The sequence below is a fragment of the Thunnus maccoyii genome, chromosome 7 (genome assembly GCF_910596095.1).
Source record: "Thunnus maccoyii chromosome 7, fThuMac1.1, whole genome shotgun sequence".
Taxonomy (NCBI): domain Eukaryota; kingdom Metazoa; phylum Chordata; class Actinopteri; order Scombriformes; family Scombridae; genus Thunnus; species Thunnus maccoyii.
This window is the reverse complement of record NC_056539.1, coordinates 31,538,524-31,555,061: the sequence shown is the minus strand read 5'-3', so window position 1 is coordinate 31,555,061 and position 16,538 is coordinate 31,538,524. Positions and strand designations below refer to the sequence as shown.

At 36.7% G+C, this 16,538-nt stretch overlaps 2 protein-coding genes across 2 annotated transcripts; both read left to right on the top strand.

Annotated features, from left to right (window-relative positions):
• Positions 1 to 1,796: 1,796 nt before the first annotated feature.
• LOC121900936 (interferon-induced protein with tetratricopeptide repeats 5-like) lies at positions 1,797 to 4,515 on the top strand. The gene is made up of 2 exons (XM_042417527.1): positions 1,797 to 1,810; positions 3,213 to 4,515. Exons 1-2 carry the CDS (start codon positions 1,797 to 1,799, stop codon positions 4,513 to 4,515), a joined length of 1,317 nt encoding a protein of 438 aa, XP_042273461.1.
• Positions 4,516 to 5,917: 1,402 nt separating this feature from the next.
• LOC121900607 (interferon-induced protein with tetratricopeptide repeats 5-like) lies at positions 5,918 to 14,641 on the top strand. The gene is made up of 3 exons (XM_042417039.1): positions 5,918 to 6,045; positions 7,844 to 8,556; positions 14,022 to 14,641. Exons 1-3 carry the CDS (start codon positions 5,918 to 5,920, stop codon positions 14,639 to 14,641), a joined length of 1,461 nt encoding a protein of 486 aa, XP_042272973.1.
• The last annotated feature ends 1,897 nt before the right edge of the window (positions 14,642 to 16,538 follow it).

The following is a 16,538-nucleotide window of genomic DNA, read 5'->3' as shown; positions in this document are numbered from 1 at the left end:
GCAAGATACATCCTTTAAACTTTCAAGTATTTTCCTGTGTTTGATGAACGTAACTACAGTGATTGTGTATTGTATTGTGTGGCTCTAATGTGCTAATGTGCTGCTTTCACTACACAGCCTGTGTATATATTGTGTTAATAAAACTCTCCACGGGATTCTAAAACTGTCAGTGTGTGATGACAGGAAAAGACCTGCATTTAATCTTAAAATTACAAAATATTATTTTAATGAGAAATGTCTTTGCTTTGTTACATTTATAGTTTACATGTTAAATCAAGCCAATGCCAAAAACTGCTTATTAATCGAACCTCTAAAGATTTATTGTTCAGGAAATGAAGTAATGATTATCTGCACAGTCATAGTTGTTGTTTAACACACAGTTTCCTACAGTACACAAGTTTTTCCTGGAATGTGGTTTTAAAACAGGGCTGCAATGAGACACAGTGAAGATTAATCAGGTCACAGCTGTTCCAGAATAAATTCAGAAAAACTACAAGTCACTAATAAAAAATCCCCAAACAAAACTCTCTCATGAAACATAGTACACACTCAGTATCAACCAGGTTCTTCTAAACTCATTTTACTGGCTTGTGTCAAGTTCCTTATCCTTTTGCATAAGTTTGGACTTTGATGTTGACATAATGGAAGTCGATGTGGATTGGATGAACAAGGCTGTCTGGTTATCAGCTGGATACATGGCATTAAAGACCTTTAATGATTAATCCTGATGATTTCCATACTGCAGTAACATGAACCGAAACTGATACCCTCCTGAAAGAAGGTAATCAATCTTTATGACTTCATTGTCTAATATGGAAAATGAATAATGAGAAGTCTATAAAAATTTGTATTTAATGGGGTCAGACATAGAAATCCAGTGGGTTTTTTTAGCAGCAGCATATATTCTGACCCTGTACCTGCTGAATGTCTGGATACCCTTAATCTTCTGGTCACTTGCAACTTGCAAAGGTCAGTACTGAAAATGTTACAATTTCACAATAATATCTCTAAATCACAAAACAGAAATGATATACAACTCTAACCCTACCTAACCCTAACGCTAGCCCTAACCCTACCTAACCCTAACGCTAACCCTAACCCATAATGGAGGCCCCGCCATATTTGACAGATGGGGTTTTTGGGTCATGAGCTGTTCCTTTTTTTATCCACACTTTCCTCTTTCCATCATTTTGATTACAGATGCACCGATTGCAATTTTCTTGGCCAATTCTGATTTTTTAAAAGTCTGACCTGCCGATTCAGATTTTTGACTGATCCCGATTTTTTTCTTTGTAAGAATTTAATAAGAAAGAAAGATTTTCTTTCTTTCTAAGAACTATAATTGACAGCATACACAAACATTTTTTGCAACTTTCTTTTAATGGAAAATTGAAATTCAAAATTTCAAAATTGAATCTTCATATAAAACATCGACTATTTAAATAACTTACATTCTTCTTAAACAAATTAAGCAAAATCAAAAAGTGCACCAGGTTACAGGACCAGGAGTGAACTTTTTTGTGCAAATAAATCCAACTGAAAATGAACTACAGTACATCCCACTTTATCTAACAATATGATTTACTTGTAAGAAAACAGGTGCAACAGATCTGTGATGGAGATTTAAATACTTGCACTTGCAATTCCATTACCTTTTAAAATGCAGCAGATTACAGGACATTGACCTCTCTGTACGACCTGTACAGACAGTCTAATCCACATCAGCCTGACAGGCATTGCAGCAGCAGTCTTCATGTCATTGTGTTCAGTCCTTCTCATTTCTTGTGTGAAAATCAATGAAGAAGAACAAGTAATGCGAGGAAATTGAGGAAACATTATACATTTTACTGCATTACATTCATCTGACTGATATCAGATCAATATTTTCTACATAAAACATATGATCACTTTATGAAATATTCATTATTATAGATTTATTCAACAATATAGGTTGTTAAAATAAGCTTTACCTTGACATTAAAATGCTGTTTACATGCACCCATCAATGAATCAGTGTTAGTGCTCTATTAATATATACTGTATATGATAAATATATCACTTTAAATTGTACTTTAAGCACATTTTGCTTGCTGTGCAAATTAAGTACTTTTGTAGTAGTTTTGTAGTAAGTTAGATTTTAAATGCAGCACTTTTATTTTTAATGGAGTATTATTTTCATTATGATATTATTATCTTTAAACACTTACATACTATTTTAAATGTATTGCTAGAATACACAAAAACTTCTGATGTTTTTTTGTTTTTTTTAACAGTCAAACAATATTTCCCACCTGTTTCCCAAGTTATGGGACACCAATTTCGTTACCAGTTCATGCAGTAGATCTTTTTTTTTTTATCATTATACCTTTAATGCACAAACTGCAACAGCATATGATTCAAGTTGAGGACAGTGGTGGAATTTAACTAAGTAAATTTACTTAACTCTGCTTGTCTCTGGTATGAGTCAGAGAACATCATGAGACTTACAGAAATATGATGATGATGACAATGATGATGAGGATATGAACTGGTATAAAAACTTGGAGGGGACAAAGTTCCATTTTATGTCTTTACAGATGAATGTTTTCAAGTTGCACCTTCCTCTGACTCACTTGCCACGTATTTAGGTCTGCAGTGATTTTTTTCAAAAACATTTCTTGACAAATGAAAGCGTCATCATCTGAGCTCCATGTTGAGTCATGATGGTTTTTTTGATTGTTTTTTTTTGTATCAGTATGTAGGTTTCTATTACCCAGAAAATGACATGCACCAATACCAAAGTTGGTCCTCCACATAGCATCATTTATAGTGCCATAAAGTTTTACATTACTGATTTTATGGTGCTGCAACCAAAGCTGAAGTGTACATAAACAGCAAAACATAGTTAGAAAACTACTGAGTCAAGTTAACAGCTGCATGATGAGGTGAGTGCCTGCTACTGTATTTCACATTTATAATCAATAAGTCTTAATAAGTTAAATAGTTAAAAGTTAAATATTAATAATCTATTGTCATTTGTTTTATCTATCAGCTCTCAATTCCTTCTTTTCTCCTCTTTTGCTCCATTCCCTCCTTCCTTCGCTTTTATTTCTTAATTTCTCAACTTTTCTTTCTTTCTTCTCTCCCACTCTCCTTACCCGCTCAGCATATTAACACACTGCATATGTGTTGTGATATTGGTGATTTTTCCTCTCTGTCAGTGCTGCTCAGAGTCAAACGACACTGGAGGCCAAACTTGGGGCCCTGCAGTGCCACTTCACCTGGAACCTGGACTCCAGCAGGTGCAAACTGTTCCGTCTCAGAGACATGCTGGAGGACATTGATACCAAGGAGGAATACAGGTGGCTGGGTCACATTTACAACCTGCAGGGGTACATTCACTACCAGCTGGGCTTCACTGAAGACGCCCGGCGTTTCTTCAGCAGGGCCGCAGAGACCTTCCGCCAGATGAGAAACACTGTCTCAGATGAAGGCCCCTGGTTGGTGGTGAACTACGGGAACCTGGCTTGGCTGCACCACCATCTGGGAGAGGAAGAAGAGAGTCAGACTTACCTGTCAAAGGTCGACGCCCTGCTGAAAGGATACCCATCTCCATCCCAGGACGAGCTCCATCCAGAGATCTATGCTGAAAAAGCCTGGACCCTGATGAAGTTCAGCACAGACCAAAAGCTGCTGGCTGCAGATTACTTCCAGAGAGCCATCAGGATGCAGCCAGATGTGGTGGAGTGGCACACCAGCCATGTCATAGCATTAGTGAATGCTTATAAGGACCAAAACAACTGGAGGACACCATTGAAGGAAGACATCTTCGAAAAAATGAAAATCGCCAAAGAACACGATCCAGAGAACTTGTACCTTGCTGCTTTGTACCTTGAGGAATGTGCAAAGAGAGGAGGAAAAATTGAAGATGAAGCAAGTGAGTTGGCCAGAAGGGTTTTGACAAAGCTCACAAACAGCTACAGTGGTATAACACCATTACTAAGGCTGTATCAAATGTATGTATCTATGGATAAGGCTATTGAGTTGGCAGAGAAGGCTCTGGAAAGACATCCAGATGAATGTTATCTGAAGTGGTGTGCTGCAATCTGCTACAAATGGGTGATTTATTCACACAAGGACAATCTCCCGGAGCAAAGCATGATAGACAGAGCAGTCAGTCTCCATAAAGAAGTGATCTCTCTCTACCCTCATTCTTCGATTAAAATAAAAATATCTCTTGCAAACATAGACGCGAAATTCAATCACAGCCAGGCTGAAGCTGAGCAGATTTTCCAGGAACTGGTAGAAAGTGATCTGGAACCTGCAGACAGACAGATGGTTTACAACTACTACGCAAAACATTTACACTTCATTCAAAATGATAGCAACAAGTCAATAAAATATCACATGATGGCAGCAGCGATACCACAACAATCTCCGTATCGTGAGAAAAGCATCCAAAGTCTGAGGAAGATTAGAGAAAGAAACAGACACCAGATGTGTGGAGAAATAGAGGAGTTTCTGGCTAACCTGTAAGACTAAGAGCCGATAATAAAGAGGAAACATTTACTGCACTTCAACTGAACATTTATTGTAACAACATTATGTCAAAATGCAGAAAAATGTAGATATTCATGTTGTGGAAAAATCTGTACATATTTATTAGTCTGAATACAGATGAGGAAAATTTGTAGAAATTTTGTGATGTTTAAAATGTTTTACTTTTCTTTACACTGAACACTTTTCAAAGAGCAATGCTGTTTTAGATACAATTTTGAGTTAAAATAACATTTTATTGCAGGCAGAGAAACTTTCTTATAATGAAAAGATTTGGATCTTTTGTTCATCAGCTTCAGCTCATAATTTCAATAACTAGGTTCACTAACTATACACTACAGGAGCAAAACTATATAGTCTGAGGGCCTCTGGAGGACAGACTGGGACGTGCAGCATGATGATCGAGCATTGCAGGTTAGAGTACTCGCAGTACCTGCAGACATGTAAGTCTGAGATATAGTTTTGAGTGTCGAAGCTATAGACTAAAGTTGTGTGAGTGATCCAACTTGCTTTTAGTACAATAAATGCAGCTTTTCCCAGCGTCAACATGCACACTTCAAGCTGCAACTCCCACACGCAACAAAAGCATGCAGGGGAGGAACCTACATTTTTTGTAACACATTTTGCACAATAAGATGTGTGTGGCCAGAAACACTGATATTATGGTGTCAGTATCATGTAGAGAAGTGAAAATGTGCCCTTAGGCTGTGAAATAACAGTGAAAAGGTTGAGACGTCATTGGTGGAGGTATAAATGGGTTCAGAAGCAGAGAAGAAGAACTGGGACTGTTTTTTTAGTTTAGAGTAACGATTATCTTGGAGACATTTCAGAACAAATTGAACACATTTTTATAAGTGTTCCTTTTTCTGTTGTCGAACTGGGTGTGTTGAATTTTGATGGGCTGAGTTTTATTAAAATAATTATGAAATTTTATTGATATGACGCTCAAGGCTGATATTCATTTTGATGCCTTGAAGGCCTTGATGTTTTCATTGTAATAATTTATGATAGTTATTTAATAATATTATAGTTGCATTCAATTCTATTCAACTTAACTTCTGATGTGAATCATGTCGTTTCATATCTGTGCTGATTTGCAGCTGTTATCGGTATCAGACTTTCACTACTGAATGTTGATGATGTTTTAAAGTCCATAATTTATTGTAATTTTTTATGGAGCTAGATTTTTAAAAAATATTTTGTCATAATACTTTTTTCCCCAACATTATACATCTTACTGTGCTAACTTACAGTAGCTTATAAATTGTGAAGTAATTATTAAGACATATTTTACTGCTGAATAGCTCTGGATTAAAAAACCTTCGGCAAACATGTTATTCAGTGCCACTACATTGGGTGAGGTGGACTTTCTGACAGCATCATGCCGAAAATAGCATTCACGAACCGGCACAGCAGTGTGATGCCACTGGACATCACTATAGGGGAAGCTGGTATGGAAAGGGCCGAGCCGGCAAGGAGGCTCATGAACGCAGCCCTGTCGGCTGCTCTGTAAACATTACAGCAGCAGATTTCATGTCATTGTGTCAAATCCTTCTCGTCTCTCGTGTGGAGATTGATTAGGAAGAACAAGACACACGTGCACTCTCTTCACTCTGGGTTATACGTGTATCAGGTGTATTTCTCCCTGACAGCTGTGTGTCATCAGCATAGCTATAGACCTTGACAATATGTTCTCTGATGACATCACCTGTAGGAAGCATGTTTAATGAGAAGAGCAGAGGTCCAAGGCAACTCCCTTGTGCAACACCCGAAGATATGTCATATCTGATGTAGAATCAGCCAGACAAACAAAGGATTTCCTACCAATAAGAGCACAACCAGCTAAGAACAGTTAATCACCTATTTTTTTGTTTGTTTAAAAGATAAATCCTTAATAATCTTAATAAAAACAGTGGTGGAAAGTACCTAAGTACACTTACTGAAGTACTGTACTTAAGTACAATTTTGAGGAACTATTCCACTACTTTCAGAGGGAAATATTATACTTTTTACTGCACTACATTTATCTGTCTGATATCAGATCAATATTTTCCACATAAAACATATGATTACTGTATGAAATATGCATTATTATAGATTTATCCAACAATATAGGTTGTTAAAATTAGCTTTACTTTGACAACATTAAAATGCTATTTACATGTAAACATCAATGAATCAGTATTACTAATCATATACACTGTATACGATAAATATATTACTGTAAATTGAGCCAATTTGCATAATGAGTAGCTACTTTTGATACTTTAAGTACATTTTGCTTGCTTTGCAAATTTTGTAGTTGTGCTTAAGTAGAATTTTTAATGCAGGACTTTTACTTGTAATGGAGCATTTTTTCATTATCATATAGTTACCTTTACTTAAACACTTACATGCTGTTTTAAATGTATTGCTAGAATCCACAAAACCCCTGATCTGTTTATTTTTTATAGTCAAAGAATATTTCCCACCTGTTTCCCAAGTTATTGGACACTTTTCTTTTTCAGTTCATGGAGTAGATCATTGTTAAACATTACACCTTGAACACACGAGTTTCTACAGCACGTTATTCAAGTTGAGTGATAGAATTTAACTAAGTAAATTTACTTAACTCTGCTCGTCTCTGGTATGAGTCAGAGAACATCATGAGATTTACAGAAATATGATGGTGATGACGATGATGATGATATAACTAGTATGAAAACTCGGAGGGGACAAAGTTCCATTTTCTTTCTTTACAAATGAATGTTTTCAAGTTACACCTTCCTCGGACACACCTGCCACATATTCAGGTCTGCAGAGATTTAATTTCTTGACAAATGAAAGTGACATCATCTGAGCTCCAAGTTGAGTCATGACGTTTTTTTGACGGACATGTGGCTGCAGGTTTCTGTTACCGAGAAAATGACGTGCACTGATACCGGTCCTCCACATGACATCATTTACAACACCGTAGAAGTTAAACATTACTAATTTTAAGGTGCCGCACCCAAAGCAGAAGGGTACATAAAGAGCAAATGGTACTAAGCAGCGGTGCACACAACTCCAAATCTTGAGATTTTATCGGGTGCACGGTTGTGATAAAGACTACATAAAGAGCAAAAACATTGTTAGAAAACTACTGAGTCCAGGTAACAGCTGCATGATGAGGTGAGTGGCTGCTGCTGCTTCTTCTTTTCTCCTCTTTTGCTCCATAGCCTCCTTCCTTCCTTTGCTCTTATTTCTTCTCTCCCACTCTCCTTACCAGCTCAGCATATTACCATACTGCATATGTGTTATTATATTAGTGATTTTTCTTCTCCATCAGTGCTGCTCAGAGTCAGACAACACTGGTGGCTAAACTGAAGGACCTGCAGTGCCACTTCACCTGGGACCTGGAGTCCAGCAGGTCCAAAGGGTTCCGTCTCAGGGACACGCTGGAGGACATCGGCACAGAGGAGGGAAACAGCTGGCTGGGTCACATTTACAACCTGCAGGGGTACATTCACTACCAGCTGGGCTTCACTGAAGACGCCCAGCGTTTCTTCAGCAGGGCCACAGAGGTCTTCCAGATGAGAAACACTGTCTCAGATGAAGGCCCCTGGTTGGTGGTGAACTACGGGAACCTGGCTTGGCTGCACCACCACCTGGGAGAGGAAGAAGAGAGTCAGACTTACCTGTCAAAGGTCGACACTCTGCTAAAAGAATACCCATCTCCATCCCAGGACAAGCTCCATCCGGAGATCTACGCTGAAAAAGCCTGGACCCTGATGAAGTTCGGCACAGACCAAAAGCTGCTGGCTGCAGATTACTTCCAGAGAGCCATCAGCATGCAGCCAGATGTGGTGGAGTGGCACACCAGCCATGTCATAGCGTTAGTGAATGCTTATAAGGACCAAAACAACTGGAGGACACCACTGAAGGAAGACATCTTCGAAAAAATGGAAATTGCCAATGAACATGATCCAGAGAACTTGTACCTTGCTGCTTTATACCTTGAGGAATGTGCAAAGAGAGGAAGAAAAATTGAAGATAAAGCACGTGAGTTGGCCAAAAGGGTTTTGACAAGGCTCACAAGCAGCTACAGTGGTATGACACCATTACTAAGGCTGTACACAAGGTATGTACCTTTGGATGAGACTACTGATTTGGTAGAGGAAGCTCTGGAAAGACATAAAGATGAACGTCATCTGAAGTGGTGTGCTGCAGTCTGCTACAAATGGATGATTTATTCACACAAGGCCAATCTCCCAGAGCAAAGCATGATAGACAGAGCAATCAGTCTCCATAAAGAGGTGATCTCTCTTTACCCTCAGTCTTCATTTAAAGTAAAAATATCTCTCGCAAACATATACGCGAAATCAAATCACAGCCAGGGTGAAGCTGAGCAGATTTTCAAGAAGCTGCTAGAAAGTGATCTGGAACCTGCAGACAGACAGATACTTTACAACTCCTACGCCAGACATTTACACTTCATTCAAAATGATAGCAACAAGTCAATAAAATATCACATGATGGCAGCAGCAATACCGCAACAATCTCCGTGTCGTGATAACAGTATCAGAACTCTGGAGAGGATTAGAGAAAGAAACAGACACTGAATGTGTGGAGAAGTAGACAAATTTCTGGCTAACCTGCAAGGCTAAGAACCGATAATAAAGAGGAAACATTTACTGCACTTCAACTGAACATTTATTGTGACAACATTATGTCAAAAATGCAGAAAAATGTAGATGTTGATGTTGTGAAAAAATCTGTACATACTTATTAGACTGAATACAGATGAGGAAAATTTGTAGAAGTTTTGTGATGTTTAAAATGTTTTTTGTTTTAGATACAATTTTGAGTTAAAATAACATTTTATTGCAGGCAGAGGAACTTTCTTATAATGAAAAGATTTGGATCTTTTGTTCATCAGCTTCAGCTCATAATTTCAATAAATAGGTTGACTAATGGCCAATTTACAATTTCTAATAGGAGTCCTACAATCTGGAATTCAATTTCCAGTAATTTTGTAAACTTATCCCCACATGTTTTCCTCATTGTTGACTTTGAGTAACTTCCTTTTTTTTTAACAATATTGTAGATTCTGCTTTGCACAGGTGAGTGCATGAATGTTGATTTGATTTATATATTTTGCTCCTGATGAAATTTGAGTTTCTTCTAAGGTTTATTATAAGCTTGATTGGCTCTGCCTGCACATCTCTTGTGATAGTATGAAAGTATGAATATTTCCTTTTGTTTTAACCTCTTATCATTTTTTTTATCTGACATTTTATATTCTATCTTCTATTTCAATATTGTGCAAATAAACAAACAAAAAACCAAACAGTGTGTATGTCAACATTTGAAAAATGAAGTGAAAACAAACCTCACATTTCAGTCTGATGATCGGGTTACTCAGACATCTTAAATCACTGGGAATGTTCAGACAAACACAAATAAGCAAAGCACATCTTCTTGCCAGTGCTGTCAGCAGTTGACAGCCTGTAAATTTGACCCCAAGCTGTTTCCATAGCAACGTAATATGAATAAAAATGTATAGCTAATAATTACAAGCAGTTATTGATTAATCACTTCATGCTGATGTAGTGTCTGATCTTAGGAGCAGTGTGTTCTCCAAGGATCCAATAAAACTGAACTGAAAACCAGGACTTAAATACAAATTGAACTAATCAAACAACAATGAACAGGTGGCAAGACACAAGGGCAGGCTGGGAGCTGATTGGCTAGGGAAGACGGACACGAAGAAGGAGCAGGGCAGGGCTAACAAGACTGATGCAGGGCAGGTTTGGCAGGCACAACACAGGGAAAGGCTGTTGATGTTAACACAGGACAAGTGAGCAGGGGGAAGCAGGCTGAGCAGGGCTACAGGAATACATGAGGAACAAGAGGTTGCCAACTGACAAGAATAAAACCAAAGCAATGCAGAGATAAAACTAATGAAAACTGGAGCTAAAGCACTACACAAAGCATCATAAATAGCACAAATAGTGTGCCCTCTTCAAGCTACAACTCCCAGATGCAACAAAAGCATGCAAAGGGGGAACCTTTAGTAACACTTTTTGCTCAGTAAGGTGTGTGTGACCAGAAACATTGATATTATGTTGTCAGTATCATGTAGAGAAGTGAAACTGTGTCATTGGGCTGTGAAAAAACAGTGAAGAGGTTGAGACATCATTGGTGGAGGTATATGTGGGTTTAGAAGCAGAGAAGAAGAACAGACTTTTCAGACTCATGATCATTTTGTGCCTCAAAACACAATATTGCAGGTAGTCCAATGAATGCATATTGTTTGTTTTTATTTATGGTCTTTACTATATATTCCATTCAATGCAATTCAATCAGGTAATTGAAATCTGTTGTCAATTTATTTGCATAGTAGTATGTACTCATGTGGAGGTAGGTAACTTTCAGTGAACATTGATTGAAATGTTTTGTTTCTTAATACATATTTTAGATGATCACTACATATTATATGTTAAGTAAGCGTACATTTTTCCATATGGTTACTTTGATTGATCAGTCACTGTCACATATTTGATTTATGTGAATTATTTTAGCTTTAATTGGCTATTCTCAGTCACGCAAAATGGGTGAGTTGAGATGTTTGATTTTATTTCTGTTATGTTTTATTAAGACTCATTTTTCTTCTGTCCTGATTTAGTGAATTAAGAAAATACCTTCATGTCTCTGATTGGATGTGTACGGATTGATGTTAACATGTCTTAGGGTTAGATATTTGAGATTCATTATATTACCTTATACTGCATTTATCTCATCACTACATTCATCACATTATTAGATTATTTTATAAATTCTATATTACATCATTTGTTCTTATATAATCTATCCATAATAATTATTGTATATTTTGATTTACATGATGTTTGACAGATGATGTTTGATTGATTAAGGCAGGTGTATGTTACTCCAAGTCTGAAGGGTATCATGGTAGGTCATTTTTGTTGATCTATTGATGAAATGCTCCTTAGACAAGCAGACAGTGAAGGACAGACAGCTGTCTTCTTCGTGGTTGAGTCGACGTGGCTTTATGATTGTTGCCATAGAGACAGCACTAAAGTAAACAATCTTATACCAATGTTGTGACAAGGGACAAGGTGACCTGGGTGCTGCCTGAGTAACTGAGAGTGGTTCAACTCTTGTCCTTCAGATATGCTGTTGCATTTCACTGAGTCTACACAAGCACTTTGAATTGTAACTGTTATCTCCTTGGTTAAGTTTGTGTTTGTCAATAAATCTTTTTGCATAAGACATCCATGTCTCCTGGAGTTTCTGAATTGATGAGCTCAAGATTTCGATAACACAAGGACCTGCTCTCCTGGGACTGAAAATGTAATCGCTGTTATTAGTCTTTGGAGAATACAACTGTTTATGGAGCTATTTAATAGTTTGGTTGTTGTTTGACGAATAATAATTAGTATTATCTGATTATTCGAGATATTTGCTTTATGTAGATTCCATTTCGATAGTAATTTGTTTTGTTTTTATTTTGTTTTGTGAGTTGGGTAACACTATGGGCACCTGAGGTTTTATAGGTTGGTATGCAGGTACAGGGCCAGCATGCATGTGGGTGGGCCTATGATTTTTTCTTTTTTACCAAAGCAAAAGAGGAAGCAGGGACCATGATTTCTTTGTTCCTCTGTTTGCTTGCTGGTTTTTGAGAAATAAACTTTAAGAAACGCAAAACTTTGCATGGACAATGGACTTCTTTTGCCTGTGTACACCACATGCCCATGGTATGTCAGTGGCACTTTGATGAAGTTTGACTTTGATTCCTGACAAATGGCCGCTGGTCTTTGGGGAGAAGCAACATGTCACCCAGTGGAGCAGTGTGGCTCATTGATGAGTTTTTCATAACAATAGAGGTCTACAGCACAGAGGAATGAGATATATCAGACTTTGGATACACATACAATACTTGTAAGTAGGATGAGTTCATTGTTGGTTTGGCTCTGCACATGAGATTTGTTGACAATAATAAAGATATAGAAAATTGCCAGATATATCCTTTAAACTTTCAAGTATTTTCCTGTGTTTGATGCACATAACTACAGTGATTGTGTATTGTATTGTGTTGCTCTAATGTGCTAATATGCTGCTTTTACTACACAGCCTGTATATACATTGTATTGTTAAAACTCTCCACAGGATTCAAAAATTGTCAGTGCGTGATGACCGGAAGAGACCTGCATTTAATCTTAAAATTACAAAACATTAATTTAATGAGAAATGTCTTTGCTTTGTTACATTTATGGTTTACATGTTAAAGCCAACACCAAAAACTGCTTATTAATCGAAACTCTAAAGATTTATTGTTCAGGAAATGAGATAATAATTATCTGCACAGTCATAGTTGTTGTTTAACACACAGTTTCCTACAGTACATTAGTTATTCCTGGAATGTGGTTTTAAACCTGCAAAGAGACACAGTGCAGATTAATCAGGTCACAGCTGTTCCAGAATAAATTCAGAAAAACTACAAGTCACTAATAAAAAAAAAAAAATCCCCAAACAAAACTCTCTCATGAAACATAGTACACCCTCAGTATCAACCAGGTTCTTCGAAACTCATTTTACTGGCTTGTGTCAAGTTCCTTATCCTTTTGCATAAGTTTGGACTTTGATGTTGACATAATGGAAGTCGATGTGGATTGGATGAACAAGGCTGTCTGGATATCAGCTGGATACATGGCATTAAAGACCTTTAATGATTAATCCTGATGATTTCCATACTGCAGTAACATGAACCGAAACTGATACCCTCCTGAAAGAAGGTAATCAATCTTTATGACCTCATTGTCTAATATGGAAAATGAATAATGAGAAGTCTATAAAAATTTGTATTTAATGGGGTCAGACATAGAAAACCAGTGTTTTTTTTTAGCAGCAGCATATATTCTGTCCCTGTACCTGCTGAATGTCTGGATACCCTTAATCTTCTGGTCACTTGCAACTTGCAAAGGTCAGTACTGAAAATGTTACAATTTCACAATAATATCTCTAAATCATGAAACAGAAATGATATACAACTCTAACCCTAACCCTACCTAACCCTAACGCTAACCCTAACCCTACCTAACCCTAACCCATAATGGAGGCCCCGCCACATTTGACAGATGGGGTTTTTGGGTCATGAGCTGTTCCTTTTTTTATCCACACTTTCCTCTTTCCATCATTTTGATTACAGATGCACCGATTGCAATTTTCTTGGCCAATTCTGATTTTTTAAAAGTCTGACCTGTCGATTCAGATTTTTGACTGATTCTGATTTCTTTCTTTGTAAGAATTTAATAAGAAAGAAAGATTTTCTTTCTTTCTAAGAACTATAATTTACAACATACACAAACATTTTTTGCAACTTTCTTTTAATGGAAAATTGAAATTCAATTGAATCTTCATATAAAACATCGACTATTTAAATAATTGGAAATTGGGGAAACATTACACATTTTACTGCATTACATTCATCTGGCTGATATCAGATCAATATGGAATTAAAGATGAAGCACGTGAGTTGGCCAGAAGGGTGTTGAGAAATCCTGTAAGCAGCTACAGTGGTATAAAACCATTACTAAGGCTGTACAGAATGTATGTATCTATGGATGAGGCTATTGAATTGGCAGAGGAGGCTCTGGAAAGACATCCAGATGAACGTTATCTGCAGAGGTGTGCTGCAGTCTGCTATGAATGGATGATTTATTCAAACAATCTCCCGGAGCAAAGCATGATAGACAGAGCAATCAGTCTCCATAAAGAGGTGATCTCTCTCTACCCTCATTCTTCGATTAAAATAAAAATATCTCTTGCAAACATATACGCGCAATCAAACCACAGCCAGGCTGAAGCTGAGCAGATTTACAAGAAGCTGCTAGAAAGTGATCTGGAACCTGCAGACAGACAGATACTTTACAACTACTATGCAAAACATTTACACTTCAATCAAAATGATAGCAACAAGTCAATAAAATATCACATGATGGCAGCAGCGATACCGCAACAATCTCCCCATCGTGAGAAAAGCATCCAAAGTCTGAGGAAGATTAGAGAAAGAAACAGACACCAGATGTGTGGTGAAATAGAGGAGTTTCTGGCTAACCTGTAAGACTAAGAGCCGATAATAAAGAGGAAACATTTACTGCACTTCAACTGAACATTTATTGTAACATTATGTCAAAATCCAGAAAAATGTAGATATTCATGTTGGTGGAAAAATCTGTACATATTTATTAGTCTGAATACAGATGAGGAAAATTTGTAGAAATTTTATGATGTTTAAAATGTTTTATTTTTCTTTACACTGACCATTTTTCAAAGGACAATGCTGTTTTAGCTAAAAATTTGAATTAAAATAATATTTTATTGCATGCAGAGAAACTGTCTAATAATTAAATGATTTGGATCTTTTGTTCATCAGCTTCAGCTCATATTTTCAATAACTAGGTTCACTAATGGCCAATTTACAATTTCTAATAGGAGTCCTACAATCTAGAATGTAATTCTCAGTAAATTTGTAAACTTATACCCACATGTTTTCCTCATTGTTAAATTCTAGTATCTTTCTATTTTAACAATATTGTAGGTTCCGCTTTGCACAGATCAGCGCATGAATGTTGATTTTATTTAGACGTTTTGCTCCTGATGAAATCTGATTCTCTTCTGAGGGAGCTTTATTGGCTTTTGTTTTAATCTGTTATCATTTCTTCATCTGACAAATACAAAGACAAATTGTGCAAATAAACAAACAAACAAACAAACAAAAAACGGTGTGTCAACATTTGAGTAATGAAGCTTTTCAGTCTGATGATCGGGTTACTCAGACATCCTAAATGTCTGGGAGTGTTTCGCTAACACACACAAGCAAAGCACATCTTGTCTCCAGTTCTGTCAGCAGTTGGCAGCCAGTAAACTTGACCCCAACCTGTTTAGATCACAATTTATACTCATGCAAGTGGATAACTCTGGGTCTGAGAAGGGAAGCCAATGCAGAAATTCCTGAAACCTGCATTCTCTCTAGTCGCCAGCAGAAGCCAAAAAGAAGTCAGATTGTATGAAGTCTATGAGAAAATGACCCTACTTCTCACTTGATTTATTATCTCAGTAGACATTTTCCTAACAAGTTTATGGTCTCAGTCGCTAGTTTCAAGTCTTCTTCAACACAGCATGATGTTCATTTTTGAAAAATGATGGTCCCATTTAGAGTAAAATAGACAATAAAGTAGGGTATGCTAAAAAAATATTTAAAATATTTTCAGAGATTAGATCAAAAATGTGATCAATGGTCATTATTAAAAATAATAAGCAATAAAGTGACTTATTGAGTAGATTTAAAGTAAGAATAGATTCAAATGCATTGAATAAATTCCACAAATATAAAACAAAATATATGTTAATACAACCTAAATATTTAACAAACCCCAATTAATTTTACATGGAAATTTGATTCATGTTAACTTAATTACTGGCAAAATTTTATTTAGATTAACTATGATGATTCATTTTGATCTACTTAAATCTACTCAGTAATATTACGTGTCACTTTATTGTCTCAGTTCTATTAAGTTTAGTCTTGTCAACATCAAGTCTCCTTGTTGGCTTGATATCTTTAAAGCCGTGCAAAGTATATAAAATTTTTCGCCCATAAACTTCAATACTTCCATTACATGAGAGACAAAAAATGAACCGATTTCAACAAACAGAAGGCAGGTGATATGTTTGGCTGGTTAGACTTATTTGTTGACTTGTTGGTACATTTCAAAAACTCAATGAAGTCACATGATTGAATCTGAGAGAACGTTAGTTTCAGTGTTTATACCCACATGCACTAAGGTCAGTGTCTGCTTCATCCACTGAATGCTGCAGACACAGAGAAATGGCAGCACTCAGAAAGACTCTCCAGCATGTAATGAAATAAAAAAAGAAATCTTTAACAGTATTAACTTTGGGAGTTTAATCTGAGTGACTAAATTCCTTTAAAAAAGTCAGACTTGCAGTATATGCAG